Source organism: Vipera berus (assembly GCF_964194415.1).
Source record: "Vipera berus genome assembly, chromosome: 1".
Taxonomy (NCBI): domain Eukaryota; kingdom Metazoa; phylum Chordata; class Lepidosauria; order Squamata; family Viperidae; genus Vipera; species Vipera berus.
The window spans coordinates 116,631,535-116,649,853 of record NC_138202.1 but is presented as its reverse complement, the minus strand read 5'-3'; the positions used below and the strand labels follow the sequence as shown (position 1 = coordinate 116,649,853).

Below are 18,319 nucleotides of genomic sequence, written 5' to 3'. Positions count from 1 at the left end.
TGGAAAAGGAGATAATATTAAACTTCAGTGGTATATAATCTTCTAGAAGTCCCAGATAAAAGTTAGCATGATAGGGTAGTCAATTAAAAATCCTGACTTGACCTAAATGTTGACTGTTGGGAAGTTCTTTTCTATTACAATTTCTTCACCCAGGAAGCTTTATGTAAAATTCAAGGGTTGAGGTTTTAAAACTTTTGTGTCAAAAGTCCAGAAATAGCTACTGTAGCTTAAATCATAATGGATATGGCCTGCATCAGAAGGAACAAGTGTACAATTGAATAATTTTATATAAGGGAATAAATCAGTGAAATCAGAGGAAATGGGGAATACAACAAAGAAACAAAATAATATCAGAACAGTCTGGCCTTCGTATAGTCAGTTCATGTTCTCAGTAGGGGCACTTGTTGGGAGATAGTTATGATGGGTGAAACAAACAAAATGGTGGCCTCTCCGGTATATATACTTTCAAAAAAAGTCTTTGCCTTTTATAAAAACTCAAATAAGGGTTAAGACAGATTTAAAAATAGGTTAAAATGGGTTAAAATAGATTAAAAATGCAAGGTTAAAAAAGGTTAAGAAGTTTAAAAAAACCTGTTACTTTTGGAGAAGCTCTTCACAGCCTTTGCTGCCTGTGGACCCTAGAAAGCAGGAGATCATCCAGCGTATTTATGAGGAAGTAGATTTCCTACAGTGGATGATGCAAGCTGTTTATTTCTCTTTGGTTTATATTTCTGATGATGTTTGTTTTTTAAAGACAAATAGGGAATTAAGTAGGAGATCTGATGCTACAGAGAAAAAAAACAGCTACTAAAATTACAACACAAACTATTAATACAACACGCCATTGACACAATACTGGTAGTTCTCAACGTACGACTACAATCTGGACCAGAAGGTTCATTGCTAAGTGAGGCAGTGAAGTGAATTGTGCCTGACGTATGACCTGTTTTGCCACTCTTGTTAAATGAATTATTCTGGTCGTGATCATTAAGTGAATCTGACTTCCCCCATTGACTGTCATGAGTTTCGATTATAATGAACATGGGGATGTTGCTGTGTATGAGGACTGGTCATGAGTCACTTTTTTCAGATCTGTTGTAACACTGAATGGTCACTAAATGACCGCTTGTAAATTGAGAACTGCCTGTAATAGTGATTGCATAATCACTGTTATCCCAAAACAGATTAGAAGAAGTTTGCATAGAACTAAAATGTTCCATGTTGTTAGGGCACTTAAGCTGGTCAAAAACACAGGTTCCATGCAAATTGCCATTTTTGGTTCTTTTGACTATCATCCCATCTCTGAGCATGGTTGACTCAGGAATGTACAGAAAATCTGTTGTTTGTTTGTCCAGAATTACATGGTGAAAGGTTTGGCTCCTGTAATGATCTTTACATCTGTACAAAATGTACATTTGCTCAGTTTTTGAGGTTTAAGTTGACAGGCAACATCCTGAATATAATCTAGCCACACTTGAAATGATGTCACTATTACTTCCTTTCTTCTGATTTTGTGGTGAGATTCAATGGATGCAGCTGAGAACTAAGAAGCTGAAAATTGTGCTGTAAGTGTTATGGAGTGGAGTCAAATGAACTGAAGGAACAGGCTTTCACTACTTTCTTGTTGATAATTACTGTATATCACGGTGTCAAGCCCACCACATCACGTGATGTGTCACGACAAGTTGTGACACTTTTTGCATTGTCGGCCATGAGGTGGACGCGGCTTCTATATGATGAAACCGGCCTGCAGGCTGACAGTTTGAAAACCCTGCTGTATATGATGAAACATTTCATGACTACAGTGAGTTTTGCAGGTGTGCAAAAGGCACATTTGCAGTTTTTGAGGCTTGGGTTGATGGGCTTGCCAGAACATTTTATAGAATATACCATTAAAATATGTTATCAGAGCATTCATACTTTTATTAAGATTCTGAATTTTAAGAATTTTGTTGGCCTCCTTACTCTCCACTTTTCTCAGGCCTTGAAAGTAGTTTGTCCAGGGAAGTGAGATAAGTTGTATATTCCAGGGATAGCTTTTATTTAGCTAAATGTACATTCAGAAAAGGACTTCAGAAGTAAGTAAGTAAGTAAGTAAGTAAGTAAGTAAGTAAGTAAGTTCCTTATATGGAGTGATGTTGAGATGGGTCTGTGTGGGGGGGCAGATTATAATGGGCAGATTATAAAGTATGTAACCTGTGTTGGATGGAGGGGGATTTGCAACTGCCCACCTAACAGCTTGCTGTCCTTGCTCTTGCGTGAAAAATAAAGAACTTAATTCATGCAGCTGCTTATTTTCTTTTTCATCCCAGCTCAGAAAGAAACTTAGTAAGAAATAAAAATTTCACAGGTTACACCCTGAATCTAGCCACAGCTGAATTGATGTCATCCTGCTTCCTTTGTTATGTTTTTGTGGGGAGATTCAGTGGGTGCAGGTGACAACAAACAGGTTGATAAATGTGCTATAGATGCTTTGGAGTGGAGTCAAATGAATTGAAGGCACAGGGCTTCATTTGATCCAGAGTTCGACACTGTAACTTGTGCAAGATTGATAGGATGCTTCTGAATACAATAGAAGGGATCCCTTTCATTGCTAACCAAGTCACGTAAAGATCAATAGATGCCTAATCCAACTGGAGTCCCCCCCACTTTTCTTTGGATAAATCCACCCCTGGAGCTAAACTTATTATCATTCTGCTTCAGCTTGGCTTTCCCAGATTTAAATTGAGAAATGCTGACAGATTCAAGTCTACTTCTAGGGTGCATTTACCATATGTTGTCTAAAAGATCTTCTGTGGAGGATCTCTGTGGATAACAATTTCTTAGAGGATGATTTATATTGATTTCTCAATGTAGTTGAATAGGGATAGAGGTAATAACTTATATTCTTAACAAATGGCACCCCACCCCGCAGTACAGTAAAACAGATGGCTTCAGGTGAAAGAAGAGAAGAAGTGATACAACAGCAAGATTTTCTAAAGCTTTGGTTCTAGGAGATGTGGCTTCTAACACAGATACATGTTGGTGCTTTGCTTGGGCACCAAAATATTTGGATAGTTTTTCCTCTTAAGGGTGCAGGAGAGAGAATCTTAAATGTGTTGCTTGATGAGTTTAACTCTGTAGACTCCATAGACAGGAATATAAAAAGCACCCACTATAACTAGTGGGTGAGACATAGGGTCAGAGGTTTAATAGCAATGTAGTTATACCAATATAGTCTTTGTTTGGCAGGCATACATGGGATTGTAAATCATTAAATGGTTTCTAAGTGAAACCACAACTGTGCTTATGTTCTTACTTCAGCTTTCCTTTTCTTTACAAACCTTGGAGGCCTTAAATGTGAGACTTGGTGTTAAAAGTTGCTTTTCCATTAACTCTTAGATAGTCTCTTAAATGGAGACTATCTATAGCTTGAGTGCTGGAAGAAACTCTTCCTCACTCTGAGCAGAATGAGATTGCTTAATGAGAGAATGAGCCCATCCACACAGCCTCCTGACTTTGCCTCAAAGACTTCTTGTAACCATCTTTAAGGACTCATCTGCATAGTACAGCCTCTCTCTCATTCCCAGTTCATAGCTGACGGCAACTACTATTGGCTTCCTCTGATTCAACGTGGAGAACATGTTTTCCACCTTCCCTCATCATTGCTTCACTGATAGGATGGTTGCTGACTTCCCTCTAGGGCATCTGGGGTTTTGATGCTGGACAGACGTGGTCCCCCCCTTTATGGATTACTGCCTTGTTGCAGCGAAGGGGCTTGCATAACTCAATGAAGCTATGAGCTATGCTGTGCAGGGCCAGCCAAGACAGACAGGTCATAGCACAGAGTTCTGACAAAATTTGATTCACTGGAGAAGGAAATGGCAAACCACTCCAGTATCTTTGCCATGAAAACTCCATGGACAGTACCAAAAGGCAAAAAGATATGACACTGGAGGATGAGCCCCTCAGGTCGGAAGGTGTCCAATATGCTACTGGGGAAGAGCAGAGGGCTAGTACTAGTTGCACCAGAAAGAATGAAGCAACTGGGCCAAAGGCGAAAGGACGCTCAGCTGTAGATGCATCTGGTGGTGGAAGGAAACTCCATAGGAACCTGGAATGTAAGATTCATGAATCAAGGCAAGATGGACATGGCCAAACAAGAGTTGACAAGACTGAACATCGACACCTTAGGAATCAGCAAACTAAAATGGACAGGAATAGGTGAATTTAATTCAGATGACCATCAGGTATACTACTGCGGGCAAGAATCCCTCAGAAGAAATGGAGTAGCCTTCATAGTGAATAAAAGAGTAGGAAAAGCAATACTGGGATACAATCCCCAAAATGGCATAATAATCTCAGTGTGAATCCAAGGCAAACCATTCAATATCACAGTAGTCCAAGTCTATGCCCCAACCACCAGTGCTGAAGAGGATGAAATTGATCAGTTCTGTGAAGCTCTATAGCACCTTATAGAATTAACACTAAAAATGATGTCCTTATCATCATAGGGGATTGGAATGCTAAAGTAGGAAGCCAAAAAATAACCAGTATAACAGGAAAGTTTGGCCTTAGAGTACAAAATGAAACAGGGCACAGGCTGATAGAATTTTGTCAAGAGAATACGATGGCCATAGCAAACACTCTTTTCCAACAACCCAAGAGACGGCTCTACACATGGACATCACCAGATGGCCAACACAGAAATCAGATTGACTATGTGCTCTGCAGCCAAAGATGGAGAAGTAAAAACAAGACCAGGAGCTGACTGTGGCTCAGACCATGAGATTCTTGTTGCAAAATTTAGGCTTAAACTGAAGAAAGTAGGGAAAAGCACTAGGCCACTCAGATGAACTAAATCATATCCCTGATGAATACACAGTAGAGGTGACAAATAGATTTAAGGAATTAGATCTGATAGACAGAGTGCCTGAAGAACTATGGATGGAGGTTCGCAACATTGTACAAGAGGTAGCAACTAAAACCGTCCCAAAGAAAGAGAAATGCAAGAAAGCAAAATGGCTCTCTGAGGAAGCTTTGCAAATAGCTGAGGAAAGAAGGGAAGTGAAAGGCAAGGGAGAAAAAGAAAGATACACCCAATTGAATGCAGAATTCCAGAGAATAGCTAGAAGAAATAAGAATGCCTTCTTAAATGAACAGTGCAAAGAAATAGAAGAAAACAATAGAATAGGGAGGACCAGTGATCAAGAAAATTGGAGATATGAAGGGAATGTTTCATGAAAAGATGGGCATGATAAAGGACCAAAATGGCAGGGACCTTACAGAGGCAGAAGAGATTAAGAAGAGGTGGCAAAACTACACAGATGAACTATGTTGTTGTTGTTGTTAGTTGCGAAGTCGTATCCGACCCATCGCGACCCTATGGACAATGTTCCTCCAGGCCTTCCTGTCCTCTACCATCTTCTGGAGTCCATTTAAGCTCACACCTACTGCTTCAGTGACTCCATCCAGCCACCTCATTCTCTGTCGTCCCCTTCTTCTATTGCCCTCAATCTTTCCCAGCATTAGGCTCTTCTCCAGTGAATCCTTCCTTCTCATTAGGTGGCCAAAGTATTTGAGTTTTAGCTTGAGGATCTGGCCTTCTAAAGAGCAGTCAGGGTTGCTCTCCTCTAGGACTGACCGGTTTGATCGCCTTGCAGTCCAAGGGACTCGCAGGAGTCTTCTCCAGCACCATAGTTCAAAGGCTTCAATTCTTTGGTGCTCAGCCTTTCTTATGGTCCAGCTTTCACTGCCATACATTGCAACTGGGAAAACCATAGCCTTGACTATACGCACTTTTGTTGACAGGGTGATGTCTCTGCTTTTTAGTGTGCTGTCTAGATTTGCCATGGCTTTCCTCCCCAAGGAGCAAGCGTCTTTTAATTTCTTGGCTACAGTCCCCATCTGCAGTGATCTTGGAGCCCAGGAAAATAAAATCTGTCACTACCTCCATTTCTTCCCCATCTATTTGCCAGGAATTGAGAGGGCTGGATGCCATGATCTTGGTTTTCTTAATGTTTAGTTTCAACCCAAGTTTTGCACTCTCCTTCTTCACTCGCAACAAGAGGCTCTTTAGTTCCTCTTCACTTTCTGCCATTAGAGTGGTATCATCTGCATATCTTAGGTTGTTGATATTTCTCCTGGCAATCTTAATTCCAACTTTTGATTCATCTAGCCCTACCTTTCTCATGATGTGCTCTGCATATAAGTCTTGTCATCTCTTGTTTGGCCATGTCCATCTTGCCTTTATTCATGGATCTTACATTCCAGGTTCCTATGGAGAATAGATCTTTACAGCATCGGACTTTCCTTCCACCACCAGATATATCCACAGCTGAGCGTCCTTTCGGCTTTGGACCAGTCGCTTCATTCTTTCTGGTGCTACTAGTACTAGGCCTCTGCTCTTCCCCAGTAGCATATTGGACGCCTTCCGACCTGAGGGGCTCATCTTCCAGCGTCATATCTTTTTGCCCTTTGGTACTGTCCATGGCAAAGATACTGGAGTGGTTTGCCATTTCGTTCTCCAGTGGATCACATTTTGTCAGAACTCTGTGCTATGACCTGTCTGTCTTGGGTGGCCCTGCACAGCATAGCTCATAGCTTGATTGAATTACACAAGCCCCTTCGCCACGACAAGGCAATAATCCATGAAGGGGGATGGGACTAAATTGTCTTCGTTGATTAGAGAAAAGGCAGGACTGATTGGAAACCCCTTACAGCGGGGTTGTCAAACTTGCAATGTCACATAACGTGTTGTGATTTATCGTGACCTTTTTGCCATTGCCAGCAATCGGGTGGGTGTGGTTTCGCTATGATGCATCCAGTTTGACATCCCTGCCTTAGAGAGTTTTTGTATGGAACAGAATAAATGTACTTGAAATTAGACTTTTTGATAATTCCAAAAATAATAGATAATAGAAAAAGTGGCTACATTGGTTATCATAGATAACTTTGCAATTATTTTTGTATTTAATGCGAAGGAAGTAGGAAATTATTTTCTATTTTTTTCCTTTTTTCTGCAGTTTTGCCTTTATCTTTTTCTCTTTGTTTTCTTTATTCTGTATTAGTACCTGATATTCAGTTGCTTTCTTCAATAGAATAACATGTCCTTTATATAAATATTGATAATTTTTATATAGCCACATTTTCAATCAATATATTATCTCCCTCTACTTTTTTCAAATGTTTTTCTCTTTGAAGCTTATAAGATAACCATTTCCTTAGTTTATTCGCATATTGAAAATGTTTATGTTTTGCATAATTCAATTTCATTCCTAGTTTTCTTATGGTTAATATGCAAAACAGTTGCTATAAAATCTTCATTTTTGACAGAGTTATGTTCCCTAGGGAATTTTTTAAACTCATATTTTTATTTCATCTAAAATATGTTGGGTTTCCTCTTGCCTCTTCTTAAATTCAGAATTATATTGTGTCAGGTAACTGGACCAGCCATGCTCACACCTGATTATCACCCCATCATTTGAAAGGCCCGTCTAATTTCCCCTTGAAATGAACTGCTAGGAGTTGAACTAAAGGCTGAAAAGCCAATATGATAATATAGGGAAATCGTCTTGGCATCTGAAAGACATAACGGCAAGCAGTTTTTTAAAAAGATGAAATCTGGAAATAGCGTGGCTCATGGGGGGAGGGGGAGTGGAGGGGAGGGGGCAGAAGCTGAAGCGAACATTGAAGCGACCTGCTCTCCACGCCCCCATAGAGGTTCGTAGAACAGGCTATACAAATAAAATTAATAATAATAATAATAATAATAATAATAATAATAATAATAATAATAATAATAATAATAATAATAATAATAATAATAATAATAATAATAATAATAATAATAATAATAATAATAATAATAATACAAACTAGCACTAGGAGGATCAGGACTCTAGAGGGCGCTCCCGTGTAATATGCACATTGAAAGAACGGGCGACTCTTCCAAACAGAGCAGAAATTTCTCTCACCAATGAAGGCGAATTCTCTTATAAATTCTCTTATGAAGGGAAAAATTCTCTTTATACAAGGAAGTGTCAATCAAAAAGCAAATGTTCAGTGCAAAAGGAAACATAATAGATTAACCCACGATCACTTTGCCAATACGCGGAGGGGATTTGCCTTTGGCATCTGCTTAGTGACCAAACGATATGGTGGTCCAGATGTTATATCGGCCTCTGAGGTTTCCAGGGAGAGTTCCGCAAGGAGCGCAGTCGGAGGCTGGGATCGGCTCCCTCCAGCCTCCGCTTCACGCTGTTGCGGCTTTGCCTGTTCAAATGCCTAAAAGAGCAAGCCGAAAGCTACAGAGAGCGCCGGTGGAGGGAAAGGAGGGGAAAAAAATATTTCTGCTGGACGAGGGCTATTTAAAGAGCTTGGGGGTATGGGGTGGGGGAGAGAGACGGACTGGAAAGCTATGATGACATTGCGCGTCCTCTTGTTTTTCTTTCTGGCGATGCCTGCAAAGGTTATAGAAGACTCCGGTGGTTAAAACGGGTCCCTCTAAGCGTGGGACTTGCCTACTTTGGGAGGAAGCGAAAGAGACGTGATACGTTTTAGGCAGGGAATAAGAGGGCATTATAAATTTGAATAATTTCCCTCTCATTTCTGAATGAGCAGAAGGTTCCTGGCCCCAAACTGTTACTTGTTGCAACAGTTAAAGGGGCAAAAAAGAAGTTTTTTTTTCTGGACTCCCCGATTAAAATATGAGTAAATCCCTCCTTTCGTTAGGTGAGGAGCCCCGCCCTCCACTTGTTCGCATTAAGGTACTTTCGTTTCCCCTGAGGCTTATGTGTATCTCGTCTCGAGCGGCTGTTGTGAGTAATTTCTGATTATTTTTTTAAAAATAGTATGGAATTAATGTGTGGACCATCCTGTGCCTGTCGCTTCTCCCCTGCAACCATCCCCCTGCGGCTTTCTCAGCCACGCAGTCACCACAGGTCTTCTAGATGGGAGAATAAGGGGAGACTTAGCAGACAAGAAAAAGTTTAGAGCCAGTCTTGCCCTGATGGAAGTGCCCAACATGCAGACAGGTGCCCTGTAAATTTACAGAGATTCAGTATTTGAAGTTCACAGTTCAAAGGTGGGGTGGATGAGTTGATTTTTGCTTAACTTTGGCTTCCAATTAATAGAGCTCAAGAAGGACGTAGCTTCCTCTCAAGGTCTGTACAAATCCTAATTGTGGGATTAATTTGGGCGCTTGAGTCAGGGTTTTAAAAATCTGGTGGGTTATTAGGTGTCGATAGCAGTTGGGACTTTCCTCTATCGCTTCACTGCTTTCTGAGGTGGTCCGGATTTTTGTTAGGAAACCCAGACTGATGCTCCAGTTGTGTCCTAAAAAGAAACTTCACCTCATCAGTGAAGCAAAGTTGGAATTCAGATCCCTGCTCTTGTGTCCTTCACAGTAACTTGTTCTGTCCAAATCGGTATGACCTTCATGGAAGATGGCAATCGACATGTCTGACGCCTTTAAATCCATCTGCCAGTAACAGGACAGGAGGAAAATCACAATAAAATCTGAATGAGGAATGCCATTTATCTGGGTGCATCCGAGGTGGTGCTAAGATTAGATAGACAACTTTTGCATTGAGAAATGGAATGTTCTCCATGTTCTGATTTACTTTTTCTCCCTGATGTCTATGGATGTCTTCAATCATCCAGGTCATGGTTGTCCCAAAGGTGCTTTTCAGAAGGCACCTGGACTTTCTTGGTTTTTTCCTTGAAAACATTTTGCTTCTTTCCTCACTTGTTTTTTTTACAGGTAACTGAGCTGTGGCATCACTTCCAGCAAGCATGGCCAGTGGAACTGTACTTTTCATCCCCTCTAATGGAGCGAATGTAATCCAAACGGCCCCTGGATTGCCCGGTGTTGTTCTTCAGGCATCTGGAGCAACTCCATATCCTCAGTGTGGAGCTCAGCAACTTGGAATTTCCACCAGTGCTCCTCAACAAGCCCCCCAGGGTCCTATGGAGAGATTCCTCAGTGCTGAGACCAAAGTGCTTGGGGTACACATGCTTTGCCGTGTGCCTGTTTGAAGACTGTTAAGGTTTTAGAGCAGGGGTGTCAAACTCAATTTCACTGAGGGCCGCATCAGCATTGTGGTTGCCCTCAGGGGGCTGAGTGGGTATGGCCTGGGTGGGCGTGGCCTACTGGGTGGGCATGGCCAGCTCTACATCATTCGCATCAAGGGTGCCTATGGGGGCCTGGGCAGGAGTGGGACAGATCTGAGGGTCTCTGGCAGAAGGAGGGTGTCTGGGCCAGGGCCAAGGCAGTGGGGAGCCGTTCCCTCACTGTTTCCAGGATGGTTTCGCGGGCCGCATGAAACCACTTCACGGGCCTCATCTGGCCCCCGGGCCAAGTGTTTGACATGTCTGTTTTAGAGCTATGTGGAGACCAGTGAGCCTCATGTTGAAGTTCTAGAACTTGGCTTGGCTGTTGTCTGGTTCTGGAATATACTCCAGAAACCTCTGTTCTTCCTGGTAGTTTCATTTGTGTTTCTGCAAAACACTCTGACTTACATACGTATGCATTTCTTTTCTTTGCTCCTTAACTGAGAAAGTGGAGCTCAGCCAGATCTTTTTCTCCCTTCTCTCTGAGAAGTGCAACTGTTGGGCATTTCTCCAGAAGACCTTGGTCATAGATTGGCTGCAGCCCAAACCGATTGAAGTCGCTTTGTGCTTATGACTATGGTTAACTTCCTCCTGCAGAGGGGTCTCTAGTGAGAGAAGTGAAAGATCCATCTCTGAAAGGCCCATCTTGATATTCTTACAGTCCTTCTTCCTGACAAGAGCAGCCTGACTGTAGGTCTATTATAATCTGGAGGAAAAGTCTGGTACATAATGACAATGGTATCTCAAACTGTCCCTTCTCCCCATTTGAATTTTTCACCATAGGAAACTAGGCCTTGGGTCAACACCTGCCCTAGAAGCTTAGAAGCCCCAACCCCTTTCAAGGACCTTTCAGAGATGGATAGAAAGTGATGTCTTTCCTGGGCTGCTAATAAATTAAAATGTTTGCCTTTCTCAGATTCAGAGAACTAATTCGTCTTATTCTGTATGTTTTCCTTCCATAGGCCATCCAGATCATGATTGGGTTGATCCACATTGGCTTTGGGGCTGTCTCACTTTGTCTCATTCGTTCTTACTATCTTTCCTTATCTGGACTTGGAGGTTACCCCATTTGGGGAGGGATATTTGTAAGTATGTGCAAATTTTTGTTGAGTCATGCATCATGGTATTTATGCCTAATGGATACCTATAAAAGTCCTGTTTGCACTGGAAACTCCCTGGTTTCTTATGGGTGACAGAGTTTTCTGATAATTTTTCCCTTCTATTTTCAGTGGAGCACAATCATTTCTTTTTCTTTTCCTTTTCCCATAGTTCATTATTTCTGGATCACTTAGTGTAGCAGCTGCGAACCGTCCAAATCGTGGTTTGGTGAGAAAGCTATATAGCATTTGAATTTCTTTGATGCTGTTTCTTTATAAGCACTCAGGTCCTTTTATATTGTCTACTGTCTTCAGATACTGCTCAGTCTTAAATCAACATTTGAGTTGGAAAAACAAACTCAAAATCCCCACCCACTTCCTTCTTTGATCAACTTTTGCTTCTAGGTTTTGATTGTACTGAAAGCTCTGTGTCAACAGTAGACACTGTTCAAGCATCCAGAACTGTAGCCTCTCCTGGTCCCCATTTTGCGATGGGCTTCTTCCCAAGTTCCCTTCCTGATCTGCAACCTGCAACACTGCAGGTTCTGTCAGGACCACGATGAAAATGAGAGAAGGCTGAGAGGGTCAATGACCATGACGTGGGTGCTTGTTCTACCAGAGCTTCCTTAGTTGCTACTAGTAATAGTGCTAGTCCTGAACAAAGCAAAGTTCTTGCATACTCAAGTCTTGAATCAGACCTCCAACATTATTCCTATTCCTACATGGAACATCAGGAAGAAATCTAGTGTATTTGGAGTAAAAATATGGAACTAGAGTGGTAATCATCCTGGCAATCAAAAGGGAAAGAGAACTGATGGTAACCCTTCTACAAAGACCTTGCATTCTTCTCCTCTGTTCCTCTTTGATTTAAAGTTTGTTCATAGCAACATGGAGATGTCTTTGTCTTTTAAAGGAACAGTGTGTGTATTCAAAAGAAGAAAAACAACCATCTTGATGGTAAACTACTACATTCCTATAAGGGGAGAACTGAAAAGAGCAATTTTTAAATGTTCAGAATTATCATCACTGGCTCCTGGGTTTCTCCATTCCCACCTAATTGGTTGCCTCTCTGTAATTTTGTATAGCTAAAAGAGCATTTAACATTAAGATTTAATGCTTAGAGTATGTTGGGACTAATTGCTTATATGTTTTGCATTTAATAAGACCTATGCTGACATTGTAATTATAATTTCTCTCCTCCTGGTGCATTGCTGTTTCAGGTACAATCTAGTGTAGGAATGAACATCACAAGTGCTATAATGGCATTAATTGGTATCATCCTGTATCTCTGTGAGATGATCTTGAACAATCGTTATTCTAGATATAACCATCAATATAACACTGGAGATTTAACCGTAAGTAAACCAATTTGTCTTAAATTTTGTCTTCATGTGCAGACCAGAAGGAGATTATATATGCAGGGGAGATATCCCAAACCCTTTGACTTTTGTATGAATTTTTTTCTTAAATAAATATCAGTCCCAAGGACATAAGGGCTATTTCATTATAATTTTTTCCTTAGGTAATCAAAGTGCAAAGTGTGTAGGACTTTGTAGATTTCTTCTTTCTCTTCCAGTTTTTTTCCTTTTGGTGAGGAGGGGGATAGATTTTTTTTAAAAAAAGTGAAAATGTATTTTAGACATACCTTTTGGCTATGTCTCTGCAGAGTGTTGGTTGTTTTACAGTATGGCTTAGGTGCTCCAAAAGAAAGAATAGTTTGAAAATTCTATATAGAACAGAATACAGCCGTACATGTTGAAATCTATACCCGGTTTTCCTGCCACCCCCTCATCCTCATCCCTTCTTTGCACTTGCCACACGAGTTTTAGAAAACTGAAAATTAGGTAAGTTCTGTAGTGTGCACAGTTTAGGATCATACCAATGCCCAGGATCAACCAGCTGATATTTTACTATATTGTAAAGTGCTGTCTTTTGTTTCCTTATTAATGTTAAATCATAGTAGTATCAGATCCAGGGTTTTTCTCCTTTCCAACCTGACAGATAATTAGAAAGAAGTTGGGTAAAGAAAATAGATCTAGCTGTATCCTTATTGATGAAGGGAAGCAATATATCTTAGACTGGCTGAATGTAAATGACGTGGCTGCCCTTGACCATACTGTGCTAATGTCAATTTCTCCAATTTTCTGATGAGGTAACTTTTACCTTATCCTTAGCCCAAGAGTAAGATTCCAAGCCTTATGTCATTATTAGCTGGTATAAAACTAGACTTTTACTCTCCTTTTGTTCTGACCCCATCCAACAACAGCTTCAAGGTGTATAAAATCTATTTCCCTTCATCCATTATCTTGAAGATAATGTCCGGTGATCAAGACTGGATACGTTAGGACAGTGGAGAGGCCTCTCGCTTTTCCTTTTTGGACTAGCCAGCCAGTCTTAACCATTTCTCTTTCTCCCTCTCCATCAGCACTTTATTTCTTGAGGTTTCCTGTCCATCCCCTCTCACCTCCATCATCCCAAAGGTGCTTTTTCAAGAGGCAACTGGGCCTTCTTGTTTTTCTGTGAAGACATTTCACTTCCCACTCAAGAAGCTTCTTCAGCTATGACTAGATGGTGGCTTCAACGACTCACTAAAAGACTGCAAATGACTAGCTGTCTGCAAGGAATGTAAATGCTTCCATTTCCCACCATCTAGTCAGAGCTGAAAAAGCTTCTTGGATGTCTTCACAGAAAAACATCTTCACAGAAAAACAAGAAAATCCAGTTGCCTCTTGAAAAAGTACCTTTGGCACAACCATGACCTGGAAAATAGACCCTCTATATTTCTTATTGGGAAATGGAGGACAAGCAAATTACATCTATTTACTTTGACAGTGAGATAGGCAGTGTCTACATATGATAAATAAGCAAAATAAATCTGTTTACAGTATGGTTTAAGCTCTCCACCCCTCTCTGCCAGAAAAGGTGGCTTCAGCTAGTCTGTTTGAGATCTTATGCCTTGCAGAATATATCTAACTGTGGCAGGAGCTGCCTTCCTCTTCTCAGAAGATAAATAGTGCTCGAACTATTAGTACCCAATATCATTTCATTTTCATCTTTAGTTTACCTTAAATTTAACTTGAGAGATACCAAATTGAGGGTGGAAGGAAGGCCCAGCAGATACCCCATTTCTGTTGTAGTGCCCTGAGTATTTCCCTTACTGATTGATGCAATGTTGAAAATGGATAGCAGCTACTAGCTATTTATTTAGGACAGCGTCCCCTCTGCGACTTTCCCAGCCAGCTTCTGATCAGCAAAGACGATGGGGGTGGGGAAGCTGGAGTCACTTAGCAACCGTAGGATTCCCTTAACTGCAGCGATTTCCTTAACAACAGTGGCAAGAAAGGTAAAATTACGCATGACTCACTTAACAAATGCCTTGCTTAACAATGGAAATTCTGATCCCGATTGTGGTTGTTAGTTGAGGGTTACCTGTACTCAGCCTCTGTTTTTCCCCAGTACAATTGTTCCTCCCAGTGTTTCCCCAGGAAGCAGCTGGGGGTCCCTTTTAAAGGTGCAGCACATAAAACAAAATAAAACACATACCACTATATTAATTTCTCAGCAGATAACAACTATCTTTCCACATGTCTACAGTTTACCCCACTTAATATCGGTTATGGCCTCTCCAGTCTTCTGTTCTTGTTCAGCGTCCTGGAATTTTGCATCACTGTTTCACTTGCACACTTTGGGTGCCAGGCAACTTGCTGTAGTGATGACCAGGTAAATATTTGATACTTTACTAATATCTTTACCAGTTGAAATGTGTTTGAATATTAGTAGCACGGAATGGTAGTTGGGCTTGATTTCCGAGCTTGGTGATTTGGCTACAAACATTTCGTCTCCATTTGGGGGGGACATCTTCAGTGTACTTTGAATTGTGCTCATCTGTCTTTTAAAGAGCCTTGGTGGAGCAGTGGGCTAATGCCTCCTTAAGTAACACCAGCTGCCTGCAATTAGTGCAGGTTCGCATCCCACCAGGCTCAAGGTTGACTCAGCCTTCCATCCTTCCGAGGTAGGTAAAATGAGGACCCAGATTGTTGGGGGCAATTAAGCTGACTTTGTAATAATGCCGCTTGGGGTGTGTGTGAAAGCCCTAATAAGCAGGCATATACATAGAATGAAGGCTACTGCTAAGCTTGTAAGCTGCCCTGAGTCTTCGGAGAAGGGCGGGATATAAATGGAATTAAAAAAAAAATAATACCTTTTTATGTGATGTAAGTTTTGTGTGATGGTAAACCAAACCTACCAAAGAATCAACAATGTCTTCGGAGATATCGGATTTACAATAGAAACAGAACAACAACAAACTGCCAATCCTGGACATCCTTGTAAACAAAACCACCAATGGCTAACTTCTAACATCCGTGTACAGGAAGGCAACACATACAGATAAAATCCTCAGCTTCCACAACTACCACCCCCAAATGCCACAAACAAAAACTTCGACAGAACACTGTTCAGGAGAGCAGAATCCCACTGCAACACCATGGAAGCCAGATCAGCAGAACAAAAGCACTTGCACAAAGTCTTTGAGAGAAACAGATACCCACAAAACTTCATCTGGAGATCCCTACACACAAACAATACAAACACCCAGGAACAACAATGACCAGATGAATCACAATTCCCTACATACAGAATGTTTCAGAGATAACAGCAAGACTACTACACCAACATGTCCTCACAGTAGCCCACAACCCTCAGACGCCTCAACCCTCACAGTAGCCTCAACCCTCAGATGGACCCTCTCAAAACCTAAGGAGCAGAAAGAAAAAAACCAAAGATCAGGCATCATATACTAAAACCAGTGCAGCAACTGTGAACAGAACTATGTGGGCCAAACAGACTGCACAAGCACTCCCTGGCTATCAAAAGACACAATCAACTATCCCTTATGTCCATCCACGAAGACTCAGAAGCACACAAGTTTGATCAAACCAGGACCCAGTTGTAACACAAGCAAAATCAAGGAGAGGAGGAGAATTTCTTGAAGCTTGATTCTCCACCAATAAGTCAATAAACAGACAATCTACCAACAGCTGAGAACCAAAGAACTACTTGAACTGCAATCCCGAAGGCAACATTTAAAATGAACAAACAGGTACCCCATCACACAGCAAAAAGCACAACCCCCCCCACAAGGAACCAGACCACATTTTAACAACAGCCATCCATCCAAACAACCCAAAACTAGACTTGAAACCAGACCATGACTCAGAGGCAACCAAAGAAACACACCGTTTGTATCACACAGAGGATACTTAAACACCAAGGACTATGGCACAACAACAACAACCAGCCAATCAAATAGCCCGAAACCAGACCATGACTCAGCAACATCCAGAAAAATAATGCACACACCAATTTACATCACAGAAAAAGGTATTTAAAAGGCCAGTGCTCTGACAGATGAGCACAATTTTAAGCGCACTGAAGATGTACCCCAAATGGAGATGAAATGTTTGCAGCCAAATCGCCAAGCTCGGAAATCAAATCAACAGCCCAGCTTTAGCAGTTCTCATTGTTAAAGAAGTGAAAGAAGAAGATTGTCCATTTTTCTTTATTATACTTACACTCCACTAAACCTTTGCTTTTGCTCTCCAATAGGTGAGAGTGGCTGCTCAGGATACCCAGTAAGCTTTATAACTAGGAGAGGCTTGAATTTTGATCTAACACCCTGTGGCTATTTGCTTCTGCATATGAATAATTAGATGACACCAGTGGTGGGATTCAAATATGTGAACAACTGGTTCTCTGTGTGGATGCCACTTCCGGAAGTCCATTCTGGGCCTGGGCAACAAAAAATTAGCTACCGGTTCTGCTGAAGTGGTGCGAACTGGCTAAATCCCACCACTGGATGACATGGATTTTTCCTAGCTTCTCTTTTGCTAGAGAGGGAATGTCATGAATAAAACACAATTGTGTTGTCTCTTTATAATTCAGTGATGCAGAAGTTCATCTCCTCATTTAAGAGGGTTCAGTTCTGAATGCATATATTTACTTCAGTAGTGTGACTACATTAATTTAAAGTATCTGTCACTTGATCACATTTTCTCACAATGCTACCTTTTTAAAAAAATATAGCTTTCATTTTTTAAAAAATAACATTATTTTTAAATCTCAGACAGTCACTTAAATGCCCAGTCTTAAACCATTTGCATGTTAATTTATAGTTTTAAAGAATTCTCTATCAGGACTTTGAGCTATCAAGGAGACTCCCAGCATCACAGTTAACAACACACAACTGGAGAATCTATTCTTCCTACCCAGAGTAATAGGTGCCTCCCTGAGTATCTTCTGTGTTGACTATTCTTTTCTGTTACAGCCAATCATGCATTTTTTGCCTTATCAACTCATCAGACATGGAGCTGTCAGAAATGAACCAAATCCTCCTCCTCCACCAGCGACTTACAATAACGTGGATACCAAATCAGAATAAAACAAGAACTCCAGGGAGGAAATGTGAGAAGTGTTGTCACAAAGGTTTCAGGGGAAGCAATGTATCTCATATTACCATATTTTGTCCATCTTCCTTGTTTATTTTTCAATTACAGCCTTTAAAACCAAATTAAATGATAGCAAAGTTTAAAATTCTTCTATTTTACTTAATTTTACTTCCCTAGAAGCAAGAATTTGTGCTGCAAATCATCAGCATATTTATGAGGAAGTACACAGTGGATAATACAAGCTGTTTATTACTCTTTTGTTTATATTCTAAATGATGTTTGTTTTTTATGACAAATATGGAATTAGGAGATCTGATGCTATAGAAAAGAAAAACAGCTACTAAAATTAAAAGAAAAATTATTAACATATTAATAAAATATGTTATTGACACAGTTCAGGTAGTTCTCAACTTACAACTGCAATTGTGGGTGCATCTGAGAACTAACACGCTGAAAATTGTTATGGCGTGGAGTCAAATGAATAGAAGGAACAGGGTTTCATTTGATCCAGGGTTCCACTCTGTAACTTGTGCAAGATTAATAGGATTCTACTGAATATGATAGAGGAGATCCCTTTTGTTGCTAATTAAATCACATAAAGATCATTAGATGCTTAATCCAACTGGAGTTCACCCTCCACACACACTTTCTTTGGACAAATCAACCACTGGAGCCAGACTTATT

At 40.8% G+C, this 18,319-nt stretch overlaps 1 protein-coding gene across 2 annotated transcripts; it reads left to right on the top strand.

Moving 5' to 3' along the window:
- Positions 1-1,632: 1,632 nt before the first annotated feature.
- On the top strand, positions 1,633-17,820 carry LOC308659646 (membrane-spanning 4-domains subfamily A member 8-like). 2 transcript variants are annotated; one of them, XM_081313461.1, is made up of 7 exons: positions 1,633-1,804; positions 9,743-9,987; positions 11,055-11,177; positions 11,362-11,418; positions 12,410-12,544; positions 14,784-14,909; positions 17,515-17,820. In XM_081313461.1, exons 2-7 carry the CDS (start codon positions 9,775-9,777, stop codon positions 17,626-17,628), a joined length of 768 nt encoding a protein of 255 aa, XP_081169587.1. In that variant the 5' UTR covers positions 1,633-1,804; positions 9,743-9,774; the 3' UTR covers positions 17,629-17,820. The 2 variants fall into 2 exon arrangements, with proteins under 2 accessions (XP_081169587.1, XP_081169586.1); XM_081313460.1 differs by lacking the exon at positions 1,633-1,804 and adding an exon at positions 8,452-8,798 and having other exon boundaries at positions 17,515-17,817.
- The last annotated feature ends 499 nt before the right edge of the window (positions 17,821-18,319 follow it).